The sequence below is a fragment of the Ambystoma mexicanum genome, chromosome 9 (genome assembly GCF_040938575.1).
Source record: "Ambystoma mexicanum isolate Mex_15411 chromosome 9, UKY_AmexF1_1, whole genome shotgun sequence".
NCBI lineage: Eukaryota > Metazoa > Chordata > Amphibia > Caudata > Ambystomatidae > Ambystoma > Ambystoma mexicanum.
Genome location: NC_090931.1, coordinates 175,093,129 through 175,109,425, shown reverse-complemented (window position 1 = coordinate 175,109,425; position 16,297 = coordinate 175,093,129). Strand labels below are relative to the sequence as shown.

The 16,297-nt window shown below is 46.6% G+C and overlaps 1 protein-coding gene across 4 annotated transcripts in view; it reads left to right on the top strand.

Moving 5' to 3' along the window:
• The window catches only part of HMBS (hydroxymethylbilane synthase), a 174,197-nt gene that overhangs the window by 17,733 nt on the left and 140,167 nt on the right, over nt 1-16,297 (top strand). For 2 of the 4 annotated variants that reach the window (XM_069614388.1, XM_069614386.1), the window contains exon 2: nt 2,671-2,724. In XM_069614388.1, the coding sequence (XP_069470489.1) occupies nt 2,671-2,724 (54 nt within the window). Of the gene's footprint in view, nt 1-2,315; nt 2,577-2,670; nt 2,725-16,297 lie in introns of those variants that run through there. The other 2 variants (XM_069614387.1, XM_069614385.1) reach the window with 2 other exon arrangements.

The window sequence follows — 16,297 nt, the reverse complement described above, 5'->3', positions numbered from 1 at the left end:
CATCGTCCACAAGGCTGTCTGGGCCCAGGGACCACACTATCTTTAACTTTATCTCACTATATACTCTCCCTCTAGATCACTACGTTCCTCTGGCACCAATTTTGTGTTTAAAGCGTTTGGCTAAACAGAGGTTAGGTGGTCGATCAATTTCCTCACTCCCTCCTATGGAACAGCCTCCCCCTGCATGTGCGCTTTGAGCAGGTCTTTCTTAAATTCTGGAAGCTCTTCAAGACTTTCCTCTTTACCCCCTCTTTCCCTTCTTCTCTTCTCTACTAACCCCACAGCTGCTGTGATTGGTGTCCGGGCTCTTATGCATTCACGGGGCCCCTGACCTCCCACACCCAATCGGCCCAGCTCCTGTCTAGCCTCAGCACTTGCCTTGGCACACCTACCACCCTAGAGGTTTGCACTTATACGTAACGTGGCTCCAGGCCGTGTAGCACTCGTCAACCCAAGTACTTCCTCTGTGGCTCACCCTTGAGCTTGGAATCCCCAGCACTTGGCCCCTCTGCCCTCTTCTTTGATTTATTGGCACATTCTGAATACTCACAAGGCATAGCAGGTTTGTCCTTTCGTCCTTTTCCCCTCCACTGCTCTTATTAAATATTGTGTTTTGTAATTTATTGTATTTCCCATGTTCCCTCCCCTCGCCCTGTGGGCGCTTTGAAACCGTAATGTATCTGCTGTATAAGCGCCAAACAATAAATAAATACCATATAGACTGAACTTGTGATGCTAGCAAATGTAATGGGATGGATGTGATGATGAAAAATGTCAGCCAGTGGCCACGGGCAGTAAACAGTGTGCAGGGATCGAAATTAAGGTTGGATAAGCAGGAGCTAAAAGCAGCTCCTAGATATCCAGCATGAACAAGTGACCAGGAGCTTGTATGTAGCACTCCGCAAATCTAACTTAGCACTCCGCAAATCTAACATTCACATATGATGCAAAAATATCAAGGATTCCATTATTTATGACTCCTTATGCTTTAAATGTTGGATAGGTGTTTTGTAATGTTTATTTATAGATTGTCCCCAAGGTACAGAGTTAAATTCGCATAGGTGTGTTTGCTCTGCATCAGTTGGCCGGGGGAGCCAAAAGTAGCTCCTGGTTACTTTTGGTAACTAGCTAAGCACGCTCTTCTAGGCTACAAGCAGGAGCTAAATAGCTCCCACTTCCCCGCAATTTCGAACCCATGGTGTGTTGTTAAGTGAAACATCCATATATCCCTACCGTGTCTTTAGGTTCAGATGAATTGCCCGGGGCATTTATGTGGTTGGTGGAGTTGAAGATCAGCACCACTGCACTACAACATCCACTCTCAATAGAACGATCCCTCTGCCCTATATCATAGGTTTTTACTGCACGTTAAACGTGAAACTTTGCTATGTGTGTCCACGTGGTGAGAATCTGCTCGTCACGTGCTACGTGTACCATAGGCCCATGGTATGCTTTGGTCTACGTTTTTATCTTCATGCCTCTGTCCTGTTATTTTACTGTGCGTTGTATGCTTTAAATATTATTCTTTTTTTTTATTGCATTAGTGGTTTTGCTTTTTACAATCCAGATCCCAGTGGCATCCACGCAGCCTCCCATTGCCCTCTGGTCCACACACGGAGTCCTTTTGAGTTTGGTAAAGAAATAACACACAATATTTAAGCACCTGGTGACCAGCCTGTTGGGACATGTGGTGTATATGTGCCAATATTCTTAATGTTTGTTTTGGGTTTATGGCTTAGGCATTTGTTACCCACGGGGACATACACCTCAATTGTTCGACCTTAGTGAGCTGCCTGGCCCAGTTTGTGGGACGTCCCAAGGTGAGAGTACTTGCAGCCTAGGCCGATCACCAGACCCTGGTAGTTTAGGATTATTAACCCGCTCGTCGCAAGGGCCTGTTTGTGGGGCTCTGGAAGATTAGAATTCTTACACTACCAGGCCTTGCGCATAGGACTATGCACTGTTAAATTCCTCAAACCAACCTGGCTTTAGGCGCTGTATCTAATAATGGGGGCGTTTAGAATTGTTACACCCCCAGGCCCTGCGCATAGCACTATGTAATGTTAATTTCTGAAGACCAGCGTGGCACCAGGCCTGCTTGTTGGACTCCTTGAGATTGTAAGTCTTACTCCCCCACTTTTGCTGTGCCATAGCAAGGTTTCCCGCCAGGCGGCCGGGCCCTGCTACTACGCTCTGGCTACACCCTGTGCAATCTTCCCGTGCAGCCTACCCAGCCCACGTCCCTGCGACCCCTTATCTCTCTGCCCACCTTAACCAGGGAGGGCTGAAGCTATGGTAGTTGTTTTTTTCTGGGCACATGGTCCGCCTCAGCGAGTACAGAAGCAGTCCAAGTCGCTCCTCGCTCTCTGTCTGCCTCTCGCTTTCCATTCCCTTGCACGCCACCCCTTTCCCGCCCTCGCCTTCGTGCTTTGACGCCGCACGTTCTGCCCTTTCGCAGTCTACTCTTCCCTCTGTCTTCTTTGCGCTCCTGCCCTGCTTGACCATCCACGGCCCTGAAAGCTGAGTGAGGGGCAACTATACGACACATGGATAGCCAGCCGACAGTGAGTGGCCAGGTAAAGGGGAGGTGACCCGCTCGACCAGAAGAAATGTAACCTCGCTGCAGGCAGCGCACACCAGCTCCTCTTCTAACCGCTGTTTTCTTTGCAGGATGTGGCTGTGGACCGTGCCCGCGTCATCCGCGTCGGTACCAGGAAGAGCCAGGTGAGCTTCATGTCATTTTGTGTTTGTGTGCTTTTATTGAGTCGGATCTTGGGGAGAGCCGTGTACCCCAAACCCCCAAGATGCCGGTGAAAGGACCCAGACTGTGCTCTGGGCACCTGGGGAGTGTGCGGTGTCTGCATGCCAGAAACATGACATCACGGGCCTGGATTAAAACCCGACGAAGTATGTCATTTACTCACCAAAATGAAGCAGTCGCAGCTGCTTTTCAATAAAGGTAATTGCAGTGGGAAAGCAGGAAGCAGACAGGGTCACACAATTGATCAACAAAAGCTGCTTAGGTGGTGCTGATCTCGCGCGATGTTTTGCAAATGCCACAGCACGTGGCTCGGCCCACCTGGAGGTAGCTTCGGTGGATTTCAGCAGATGAAATAAAATGGGTTTATATTAACTCGCATTACCTATGATTTTCTTTCTTCCGACTGAGTTTATCTACTGCAAACGTTTGTTTGGTAATTTGATAGTGCTGAAATGGCTGTGAAGTTCAGAAAAGCGCTTTACAGAGAACGTGTAACTGTAGCATGTACATCACCAGTGCTGTCTGGTCTCTACTGGAGACCAAATTAGTGAACGTGAATGTGATGGATGGATGGGCGGGGAGGGATGGGGCAGGCACATATAACTGGGACAAAAATAGATAGAACACACTGCAGCAATATTTTTCATATACCACCTTGGTCTGTTATCCAGACTCAACTGGCCTAGAATATGCCATCACTGGAAATGGAACTGCACATATCAGAATTCTCCTACTACTGATAACTACCTTTTTAGTTATCGCACACATCCCGCCACCCTCTTTCCTTGTCTCTTTGCCCTCAGAATTTGTGTCCTGTTTCCTCGCACTGTTCTTCCCAATCTCGCTTGTCTGATACCCCACACCATCGTATTCTAGTGCACCCTTCCTAATCCTACCCTCACACCAAGGTCGGGTTACAGCCATTTTGGATCTCAATACTGCGGTGGCGAAGTGAGCAGTATGGATGTCCCATAACATATTTTTACGTGTTATGTTAAAGGTATTTGTACCGCGCACCGTCACCAACGGAATTGGTCTCCAGGCGCTCTGGCGGATCTGTAAACGAGAAGGTGGGATGGTTTAGTAAGGTGAAGAGGGAGTAGGATAGTGAGAGGAGTGGTGTACTTTTGGCAGTTTCAACTCGGTGGACACCGGGTGCTGAGCTTTGGTGCGAGTATTGGATCGGTGCCAGTCCGCGTGTGCTGTTGGTGCGGCTTATGTGTTGTTGCGGTGTGGTGAAGTGCGTGCAGCTTGTGCGAGAGATGGTTGTGTGAGTTTTTTGAGTGTGATAAGTATGCAGAGAGTTTGAGCTTATACTGGTTAGTGGGTTATATGACATTTAACATGCTAACATTCATAGTTCTATCTAAGTGTAGCACTTGCTGACCTACATAATTCCGTCCAAGTGTGCCATTTGCTAACCTTCACAATATTATCTAGATACGGCGCAGGCTAATGTTTCCAATTCTAAGTGTGGCATATGCTAACATTAAAGTTCCACCTAGGTGTGGCAGATGCTAACATTCACAATCCTATCTAGATGCAGCACAGGCTACTGTTCACAATTCTATGTAAGTGTGGGACATGCTAACATTCTCAATTCCTTTTTAAGTGTTTCGCTTGGACCTATATTTACAATTTGATTTACAGTGGGCTGGTGATTTGCCCCGAACCACGCATTTTTGTTGTTGTAAATGCAGAATATAAAGCGTCTCAGCGGATGATCGGCTTCACGTGCGATATTAGCCCAATATGCCTGGGTAGTAAGCGGGAGTTCCCTTTTTGGCGTTACAGGCCTGCGCTTTGATATTCGGTCCTGGTTGTGCAGGGCTGGCTAGATGTATTAGCCACTGGGGTTCTGCTGTTCGGTGTCAGCATTTTGTCGTTAGTCCACTTTGGCGCAGAGAACTGTCAAGCGCCCCACAGAGTTGGCCCGGGTTATCGTCAGAAAGCCCCGGAATCAACTTCAAGGTTCGAAATAGCTGGCGGCAGCTCCGAGAAGAGCCTGATTAGCTTGGCACCAACTGGCCAAGGTGCATGCCCTACCCGTTTTCACTTCAGTGCCCCTCGTGTGACACATTTTTTAAACGTACTCTGGCCTGAACGGTTGGGGTTTGAGGGGGTGGTTGACGTAAAACTGTGAGTTTACGATTCCTGTTTTCGAAGCTTTTTCGTTTTCAGTCTTTCAGGGCTTGGACGAAGTTCCAGTCTGTTTGTTTTTAATTTGTCTTTTTTTTGGTTAAAATATATTCTGGTATAGTTTACTCTCTGGGGCAGTTTTATGATCAAACAGAAGATCATTTGCTCTTCTGAGGGGCCCCGATCCCCCGAGGGTCCTGGTGCATGGAGGTCTTCTCTGAATTTTCGGGCGCTCCTACTGCCACCGGTTGGACTCCAGCGTGTATCTACGTGTATCCGCTCTGTTCTGTGCACCCCGACCGAGCTGCTGCTAATTCAGTGGTGAAGCCAAGGCATATCTCTGCCAGGGCACCTCAATCCTGATTAACCCCCCCCCTCCTCGCTTCCTAATTTAAATAACAAGACGAACATAAATCTGCCAAGCAACCTCAGTCCTGATCCTTAGCAGCATACACGTAGCTCTGCTAATGCATCTCCCTTCTGCCTGACAGCCCTCCTTTACATCCCGGCACCGTGGCCCGCATACAGCTCCGCCAATGCATCTCTATTCTCCATGCCAGGGCTCCCTGATAAGGTGGCACTTTGGCCCACAAACTTCTCTGCCAATGCATCCCTATTTGCTGTCAGCGCTCCGTTGTATTCTGACGCTGGCCCACAGACCGCTCTGCCAATGCATCTCCCTTCTCACTGGTATCCCCCTTTATATCCCTGCACGCGGCCCACGCACAGCTCTGCCAATGCATCTCTCTTCCTGGCTGCCATCGCTCCCCAATACGATGGCACTGTAGCCCACAGACCATTCCGCCAAGGCGGGCAACGCCATTGAGCTATTCGGCTGAATTCACCCCCGCCCCCAAACCACCCCTCCTTCCCATGAGCTCTGGGGCGGGGCTTCCGCGCTGAGCCTTTAACACAGTTCAAAGGATCAGGAACATAGTCCTGGGCGTATTTGGTTTATTCCGAGACAAATCTACAGTCTGCTCGGGTCAGATTTCCAGTCACAGCCCCCCTGAGACACACGAGCTGCTTCTCTGGCTCTCCAGCCAGTGACGTAGTGAACTCAACACGTTTCTTTTGTCATCAGCAGCAGCAGTAGCATAGCCTTTCTTATACATTCTGGTGAATTTCCAACTGAAAGACCACCAGTCACCCCACAAATCCGTGACAGTTAAAGCGAGCAACAAAATACAGCACCCTTTGAAATATTTGTTCATACCCATCATGTCTAATATCTTGATATGCTAAAAAGTATAGTTTGCTTTGGTGTCCTTATGTGAATGTTCTTAAAACCATACATACCAGCACACTGGAGGTTTGTGTATCTTAAAGCGCTGAAAATTAAGTGGGTAAATCGATATTTAGCATCTTATAGTTTTCCATTCCGGATGTGAAAAAAAGAGGTACACTGATATTATTTTGGCCCAACATGTAGCTGTAAGGATTTACATTTTCATGGTGCTTTACTATGCAATTTGTGTATTTTGCAAGTAAACTCGTTGTAGGCCTTGACACCCAAAACTTAAATATTTGTTCCAAGTAAAGCATGGAAGAAGGTGGCCATGCCTAAATTGCAGAGTGGGTTAAAATCCCTGCTTCGCTGTTTAGTGTAAGTGTGTGATCCTGGGCCAATAATGTAATCCCACCCTGACTTAAACTGCAAACATTGGAGTGCTTATAAGTGATTACGTTTACACCCTGAAATAGGACAGTTTTAATAAGTGTAGGGACACATTGGTGTACCCTGGTGCTTCTCTTCTAGTGGCTCCAATACTGTCACACAGAATTGCATTATTGCTGCACTGGCCCTTCCCAGTCTCGTATCACTTGATTTGACAGGTAGACGTAGGGCCTCATTAGGAGTTTGCCGGTCCGGAAACAAGGGTGCCGGTAAGCTCGCCGGCACCCTTGTTTCTGGATCAGCAAACTCAGAGTCTGCCTGCCGTGGACGCTGTGCCCGGCAGGTCTGACCCTAGCGTGCTCGTTGGCCACGGTAGGCAGACCGGTCACAGAAGCACCAATGGGGTTACCGCTGGACCCGTAATGAGGCCCATAGTCTCACCAGCCAGTCAGTGCACCAGATATTGTAATATAGCGGACTAACTGTGGTTGAACCAACATTACATTTTCTCCCCTGTTGCTCCCAGCCACTGAAGTTGCTTGGCCGTCCAGAGTACTGCCCGCCATCCTGCTATGTCCTGTTATGCTATGATATTGACTTTCATTGCACACCATCTGCCATTTCACACTTTTTAGGAGCTTCAGGATCTGCAAGAAATAGGGTAGGGGGCTAATGCAGTAGCAGAGGGCCCAGTCCAAGATTGCTTTGTTACAGCATTGATGTGTGCAGACCCTAAAATATATTGCTCTGTACAGTGAACGTTTCAGATATTTTGTTGGCTGTGTGGAGCAGTGGTTATGTGCATTTCAGGTAGCTAAGGTACATACATGTTTGTGTGATTGACAGAAAATGTAAGCATTTTGCTTCTTGTTTTTGCTACCGACTCACCAGAGAACCAAAGACCAAGGGTGGGATGAACCAAAGGTCCAACTCGCAAGGGAGCCAAGGACCAGAGGACAGTTCACCAGACCAGCCAAGGGCCAGAGGGGCAACTGACCAGAGAGATTCACTTTTACCTTAGTTTTACGTCATTCTATTTTGAATTTTGGCTGTAAGACGAAACTATTGAACTGGAGTACAATGTGTCCCTCCTCACTACTTGTGAGGAGGGACACACAGCTTTTGTGATTTACCAGCCCACTCAATGCCCATTGCCATGCTAATTGCTATGGCCAATGCCACCCACTACCTGCCATTCCTTAATACATCCTCATGTGATCTCTGAGCTAGCTCCATCAAGCATTAACATCAACCATTAGCCTTTCAAGGTTATTTCTAAGCAGTCTGCTGAGAGTTAATGACTTAATTACAGTTGTAAGTGGCTTCTGGTGCAGTAAAAAAGCCTCCACCAAGCGTGCCTTCAGCCACTTGATTCAGATCTGTTCCATGCACTGAACTCCTTTTAAAAATAAGCAATCACAAAGCCAACAGTTTTGGGTTAAGGTATTAGGAAAGCATTTGCCAGTTAATGCCATCGTATGCCTAGGTAATCACTCAATTTTTCAGCCGTTGACATCTTATCACAAGGTAATACCTATCAGTGCCTGTCCCATACTTGCACAATAGCCCAACTGTCAGCTTGGCCAGTGCTTGTTTATTATTCCAGGCAATGTCTAGCCTACCCACAAAGCAATAAGAGACATTGTAGATGGCAAACCAAAGGTCAAACCCCATCCGGCACAGTCTTACCCTCCCCCATCTTCCGCCATCTCTCTCCCTCCTTTTCGGATGCAGACTACCACTAGTTCCTTTTTCCACTTCCACCACTGTTCTGAATACAGCACTTTTAACATGAATAAGCAACTTACGTGGCACAGGATGCAGCGCCGACTCTACTTGAACTTGCCTCCTCATCTGTTTTTATTCAAAGGTGTGGTTTTGCAATCTATTGTAAGCTCTGTATGGAATTTAAAGGCATTGTGACGTACATCAGGAATGACGGTGCTGGTAGGCGGGTGCAGGCCAGAAGCACCCAAGTCTTCAGTGATGATCTTCTTCAATGGGTTTGGGGATATGTTATGAAATGCAGAGAACCCGAGGTATGATCCCTCGAAGTGCTTTGTGGAAACCTTAGTTACGTAAAGCATTTTATAGTTAGCACCAGCATTCATATGCATACATTTTTAGGCAATCGAAATTCTGATGTGGGGTTAGTACTTGCATGCCAAGAGAGTGATTGGAAAGGTAGGGGTGACAGCAGACCGCTCATTCTCACAGTAGTCCTTAACTAGGTGTTTTCAGACTTAAAGGAGATAGTGAACTGCTTGTAACATTGAAGATGCTCTAGAATAGTCTCATTAAAATCCGTAAAGAAGTTAGATGCCCCATACACACATAGGTTTGGCACTCCCCCACCGTCTCTGAAGTTAGTGCCTCGCCCAACATTTGAAGGGTTAGTCCAACCTACATTTTAGCCTAGGTGCACCCCTGGATGTTGGGCAGAGCGGTAAGGGAAGCCTTTCCCGAAACTGGCAGTATTAAAGTGTTACTGTGTTTGTGCAGATAAACGTACTTGAACAAACGCAGTAAAACTCTAAAGCTGCTACTTTCAAGAACGACTTCCATCGCCTCTCTGCATATTGTGCTTTAAAATCTACTATTTGATAGTTGGTCCCCACACCAGCCCATGGGGGGGGGGGTTAGAACAGTGGGGGCGGAGCCTCCAAGTTTGCCATGCTTTTTTTCTGAAGTGGCCCCTCCCATCACCACTTTGCCCGTCCCCGAAATGTAGGTTTCGTTGCGCCCCTGCGTCTTTGTCAGTGCTTCTCTATCCTCCCTGACAGCGCTCCTGATACTGTGGCAGTATGGCCCGCTCTGCCAATGAATCTCCCTCACAGCTCTCCGTTATATCCTGACACTGTGGCCCACAAACAGCTCTGCCAATGACTCTCCCTCACAGCCCTCCTTTATATCCCAGCACTGTGGCACACAATCAGCTATGACAATTAATCTAATTTCTCCCTGACAGCTCTCCGTTATATCCCGGCACTGTGGCCCACAAACAGCTATGCCAATTAATCTAATTTCTCCCTGACAGCCCTCCTTTATATCCCGGCACTGTGGCCCGCAAACCGCTCTGCCCATTAATCTCCCTTCTCCCTGATAGCGTTCCTTTATATCCCGGTACTGTGGCCCACAAACAAGTCTGCCAATGCAGCTCCATTCTCCCTGCCCTCCCTGATAAAGTGACACACTGACCGATCCCAGTCCTGACGTTTTGCTGTTGTAAAAATATGCCACTGTTAGGGAGAATTCTCATTTCTGTGTTAATTCCCTTCTACCTTAGAGACTCCCAGACTTTTAATTTTTACCCTGGAGGGAGTGTGCCCTTTTTCTCACTCTCTCATGTGTTTTTATCTGATTTGGACCCTGTGTTTCTGTTGGTTTTGGAGTCTTGACAAACTCCATAGGCATCACCTTTTGTATTGTGACACACAGCACCCTTAGTGCAGTGTCACAGAGAAGTCCTTTGGATTTCTATAAAGGTTTAAATACCTTCTCTTGAATAAACTACTGTTTCCAAGAGTAGTAAAGTGAAATTGGCTTTACTTACCTTTTTCTCTTTGTAGACCCAGCACACGCTATCTTATGTGGAGTGCTGGGGGGTTACTTAGTATCCCCTCTGTCTACTTTCTCATGTAACATTTTGTATGTTACCCTCACTACAATTAATGGCTGGTGGCTTAATTTTCCTACCATTGTGTGTTTTTACTGCAGGCTGAATCTTCTGCTGCAGTATTGAACCCATGGGTGACCATTTTGTCAAAATGGCCCTGGTCTTCTTTTTTCGCCATTTCTTGCTTGTGAGGTCCTTCTTAGGTTTTACTCTGCACGCCAAACCAGGTTTGGTCCCTTTGTTCGGTTTGTCTTTGGTGGGATTCACGGGTGAAGCCTGCCTCTGGCTCCAGCGTTTCTGGCAGGGCAGGAAGTGAGGGAGGTTCCCGAAACTCCCTGTGCTTAGTCTCCTTGGTGACAGGAATGCAGCCAAAGGTGATTGGCTGGCTGGCTGTCCTTGAAGGACAGCCACCCTGCTGTGTGAGGGACAGCTAGGCTGCGAATGAATGGGAGAAACCTGCATAAAAGGCGAGGTATTTTGCAAGGAAGGCAGAGTCGACCACTGGACGAAGAAACTGGAAGAGAAGCTTGCTGTACCCTCTCGGACCGTTGGTTTGCCCGGTGAATCCTTGCTGCAGTGCTGAAGCTCCAATTTTCAAATCGACTAGAGAAGCCCGGAACAGACGATTTCTTCCCTTGCATTGGTGGGACCAACTGACCCCAAGACGAGCTTGACTGGAACCCCTCTCCCTGCTGGCTGTACTTCTTTGCTGCTGCTGGAACAGAGTGCCAGGGGAAAGGAACACCAGGAACAAGTGCAATGTCTTTAAGCCGGACCCGAGCTCCAGGACGATCCGAAGGACTCCCTCGAAGCCGGACGACTCAAGCCTGAGCCATCTCAACAGTGTGCTGGGCCCCAGAAGCAAGGGGAGCCCACAAGGTGTCCAAGAACCGCAGTGGTGCTATATTCCGGTAGCTGAAACCGCAAAGTACTGCTGATCTGGAGTAAGCCCATTGCTTCCTGCAACCTTCATACCATAGTGCACGAGTCCCCAGACGTCCTCCCTCTTGTCCCCACAACTGAGGTCCAGGAAGAAAGGATCTGCAGGACTACATCCGGAACAGAAGCTAGCTGGACCCCTTTCTTCAGATCCAAGGTACTGTCTAACTAGGGGTACTTACATCTTGTTGTGTGTGGCTTGCTTGCTCTCATTGGAGACTTGCATTTGCTGCCCTTTACAGAGTTTCTTGCATCTTTGCTTTTCACAAGCCTCCCAGCTTGTGGCCGAACAGTGATTCTTTTCTACAAATTCTCTATATAACATTGTGCAAGACTTTAATTTGCTATCTTCAAGGAGTGCCTCAGCTCCCCTAGACTTTATTCAATTGACATTGGCTGTCCTGGCCCCCTTACCCTCTGACTTTGTGTTTATCTGTCCCTCCAAAAAGCCATACATAAGTTACTTGTATAGCTGGGAAAGGGTTAACCTATATTTCATTGGGGGATTGTAAAGTACTTACCTGTCCAGAGAACTTGTTAACCTTTGTTTCCTTCACTAACCTTTCCCTTTTTTCACAACCTCAGTATTGCATTAAGTGTCAAAGTGATATATCAATGTCCACAGTGTCCTAGCTATTGAAGTCACCTCGGGTTGTTGGAAGTGTATGTGACATCCCAAAAGGGTATCTACTTACTTAACTGAAACTGAAGGAGTGTATTTTATTGTTGCATATTGTCCATTCTAAGGAAGGATTATTTTAAAACTGGTTGTTAAATTAATAAATAATTATTTTAAGAGGAAACTTTGAGTATAAGTGTTATTGGAATACCTGCCACGGTGAGTCTCTATGTTGCGCCCCTACAGCTCGCATTGACCCCTCTTGAGATAAGCCTGGCTGCTCAGTCACTCTACCAACCTGTGGTACAGGCCTATAGCATAGGTTGGGTTACCTATTGCCAAGAGGACAAGGAGGGTGTAGTCTCCCACAGGGTTACTACATGCAATCTTGCCTAACAGCCACTTCGAATCTAGTTACATAATTGGCATGAGGAAAAGTGTTCAAAAATAAAACCAATTCGCTGTCGAAAGTGACAGTTCCAGTAGCCGAGAAGCCCAGTTGAGCAGGATGAGAGACAGATGGATGGTGGGGCGTGGTCAGCAGATAGGAGAAAGGGGGAGTGTAAGCGTTGTACCGCAGCTCTAATGGGAGTGGATGGTGATCCCAGCTGTGCCGCTTACCCCCCTTGCACAGTGCGATAAGCCTCACCCAGGCATCATACAGGGGAACAAGAATGGGAGGGGCTCTTCCCGGGTGAGGCCTTCCAAGGTCTTACTATCGGCGGTAGCCTCCATGGGTGGGAAACGTGCAGTCTTCGACCTAAAATGATGTCTGTTCGTTTCATAAGCTTTTGTAACTGGAGGGAGAACATAACGCGGGATCACTGTTATAATATACCACCTGATGAATGTAGCACTTTCCCCAAATACTCTACCACTGGTACTAGTAGACTTCAAGCAGTCAGAAAGTGGCATTACGGGCTATCCAAGAAGCCTGCATGCATTACCTAATTGCCACACTTTCCTACGCACCGATGTGTATATACGGCAGTCTTAATTATCCATAGTTTTCTATAATACATGAAAACGTAACGACTGCCTGGTTGCCAACACAACAAGAAATGGCTCTTCTGATTTATTTATGAATTATTATTATTATTTTTTTAAAGCGCCCGTGTTGTGCGATCTTAATGAAAAGGAGGAATTGCCGCAAATGTTTTTTAGTTTTCACCCACTGCATTTTATTCTAGCGTGTGGTACAACACTAATGTATCCGTGTTTTACCGCAGAACGCAACCTTTTTTCAAACTCTCAGAATCGCAAAAGAACTGGTAGTTTTTGGGGGACACAGAAAATGCACCTTTCTGGGCAGGCATCGGAATGTTAAACTCAGTAAGGTCGTGCCGTATCGGGAATGCAAAGTGCTTGCCAGCTTCAGAGGGCATACAGAACCATTTCAACGCTTTGGGCACTGACAATACAATACAACACAAAGACAAGCTCGGAAATCCATCTGCATGTAGGTTCGTTCCCAAATGAAGATAGTACATGCATGGCAATTTACTTCTTACTTGTGGAAGTTCATAGTAAAATGCTACTTTAGGGGATGGAAACGAAACCACGAATTTGTGGGGGGAAAGTAAAGTGTTACCAACTTGTCCAAAATGAAGTTGCAATTTCTTAATTCAGATGCTGACCTCGGCAGTCCTCGCACTCCATGGAACTGGCTGGTCAGATACTGAATCTGCACTTGTCTGTCAACATCTGAAAGATTGCCAAGAATTCAAACTGGGGCTGGGGGCACAGGCTTCAAGCTGCTAGCCACACCTAAAACGGCGCTTGCCATCTCAATTCTATACATACACACAGCAAACCATTTCTTATTCGCCAAGAGTCAATTCTCACTACTCAATGGCTAGTGCACATTTGTAGTTGATGAAGTGGACGACAGTAGCCAGAATTGGCAAAGCCATAGGCCTGGCAATTATATGCTAAAAACTGTTGGCCATAATAGCACGGGTTGTGTCCTATTGTGTAACGCAGAGTGTGGAAAAACAGGTAAACCACTACTTGTTACAAGTGTGATTTATTTGAGAGGTCGTGCACCTGGTCTGGTTTTTGGTTTCACTTTGTTGACCAGCATTTAACTGGTTTCCGATCACTTTCAACTTGTTGATTTACCCAGGATGGCACAATTTGGTAAAGTCAGGATGATGCAGATTTCAGCAAGAGAAGGTGTCAATCCCATCTCAGAGGGTGATGGGCAGTGGGCCTGTGACTCCTGGACCCAATGTGATGGCCATCTTCTTTGGGGTGGTGGTTAGTTTTTTTGAAAGACCTTACTGCGAATATGTAACTTGTTTTTAAGTGGTCCTCTATTTTTTTAAGGTAATGGAAGGGATCTTTTGAGAGAATGATTTGCCTGATATCACACTGTTAGCGAAGTGGAGAATCCGGTAGGCAATGATTTGCAAAAGAACACACCGTTTTGGATGATAGGTCAACTTCAAGCCAGCCTTGGTGGTATAATGATCTGTGACTTGAAGTTTAACAGGATTCCCTACAGCAGGCATGTTAAGCTATATTGGAACCTGCGACCCACAGTTGATTTCAGAGTTCTGCAGCAGTTACATTCAACATTGTTAATGAAAAGCTTTGAATTCATCACAACCACTAGGTAATTCTTCTTGGTACCCTTCAATTCTATTTTGTGTTTTAAGGGAAGGGGGTGCATCCACAAACCATCAAGTCTTGGCTCTGCTCCCCAAAGAAGCAGTCCAGCCAAAATGTCCAGACCACGTTTCCTCTGTACAGGAGGAGAAAGCAACCATACGTTTTGTTTAAACCTTTTACAACCCTAGAGATGATTGACAAGGATATAACCAGATGTGGGTCCTTGGCTCACCATGCTTACTGAAACGTGGGTCACAGATGGCCTCAAGAACACACCAACTAGCAGAGACCGTTCAAGGGTTTTTATTTTTAGAAACCATCTGCTCTCCTGAACGCCAGGCTTGTCACTAGCGTTCAGTAACCCCTACTATCCAAATGGCATCTAGCTTGATCTAATGGCCTAAAGGCAAACTCCTTATCTTATCGCTCCCTCAGTGAACAAGACTCCACCAATGTTCTGTAAGTCAAGGTTGTGTGAGTTAAATTGTGCCTCCCAAAATACTCGAGTCCCACTCTATCTTTTCCTTTCACAACATCTGTCACTCATCCTTCCTACTTCAACCACCGTTCATCCTCTCTCTCTGTTATTTTTTTCCCCCCTCTATCCCTCTGATGTTCCTCTCGCTATGGTTCAGCCTCTAATCTTACTTCCTACTAGTCCCTCCTCCTTTGCTCTGCACTACTACTCTCCTCTCCCCACATCACTCTCCACACTACTACTGCCGCATCCACACCCAATCACTCAATCACTCTCTCATACACTCTTTCAGTCATTCACTCATTCACACCTGCTACTCCTCCAATCGTACCTACAAGAACCCCTTCCTCTCAGCAACCAATATTTCACATTGTTCACTCCCTGAATAATTCACCTCCATGCTCCTCTGCACCATCCTTCCTCCACCTCTCTCTTCGTCTGTCTTCGCCTCCTCTGACCACACCCGAGCAACCCACAATTTACTGTGTCTCCTTTTATCCTTTCTCCAAGTGCTAAAATGGGGTCCAAGCTCTTCCACTTTCTCATATGCATGTCTGCCTGATTTTGCTGATGGCGGCCCGCTGCGGTGAGCTTGAGAGTGCGTTTCGCATTTTTTGTGAGGGTCTCCCAGGCTCGTTACCCCTTGTTTGTCTGGGAGCCGCAGAGCGGCTACATAACAGGTGGGCATCTGCTTGGGAGTGTTCTGCATATGTGCTGATATTTGCTTGGTTCTTCCTTGTTGCATTGCGTGCCGAAAGCTGTTAAATTTGCAACAGTTGAGTTTGGACAGGTAGGTCCACATACCATGCAGGAAAGGGAGCATTGGGATTAGGCATAAGTGAGAGAGTGGAAAGTTAACATCAAATGTTTTACAATTTTAGAAGTGAAGAAGGCACCAATTTTGTCACAGATTTATTGAGCGTGAATGTTTTAACTTGCCTGGGATCCTGAATAATTACTTGGTTATTTTGGGCATTAAATATCGGATTAGAATAGCAGCTGTTCTCGTTTTTTTCCCCGGGTCTAGAGCTAGTCTAAAAGTAAGCATGTCAGTCAGACCTGCAAATGCACACTTTTCGCTCCGCTTTAAGAATGTTATTCTTTTCAGACACCAGTCCAATGGAGTGCTAAGGATAACACGTTTTGCATTGTTTCAATAGATTTATTTAAATATATCAAGAGGTTGTCCGGATCTAGGTTGGAAGTCGAAAGGAGGGAATTGACATTGGCACTAGGGAAATTTGGAGTCATTGCTTCCAGTTTAACTGAAAACCATTATGAGTAAAGGCTGGTGCGGCTTGGTTTTGGTTTTGTCTCTAGATGGAGACCATGTGAAGTCAAGGCTGCACCTGTATGGATCAACCAGCTGAGTGGTTCAGGAGAGCTTTTATAAAGGGATTCGTCAAGAGTGCCACCATGAATGGGTTGGTTTTTTCATTAATTGGGTTAAACCCAATTGATTCAGCAAGGTCCATATATACTTCGTATGTGGAGCGCTAGGGTCTTCCAACCAG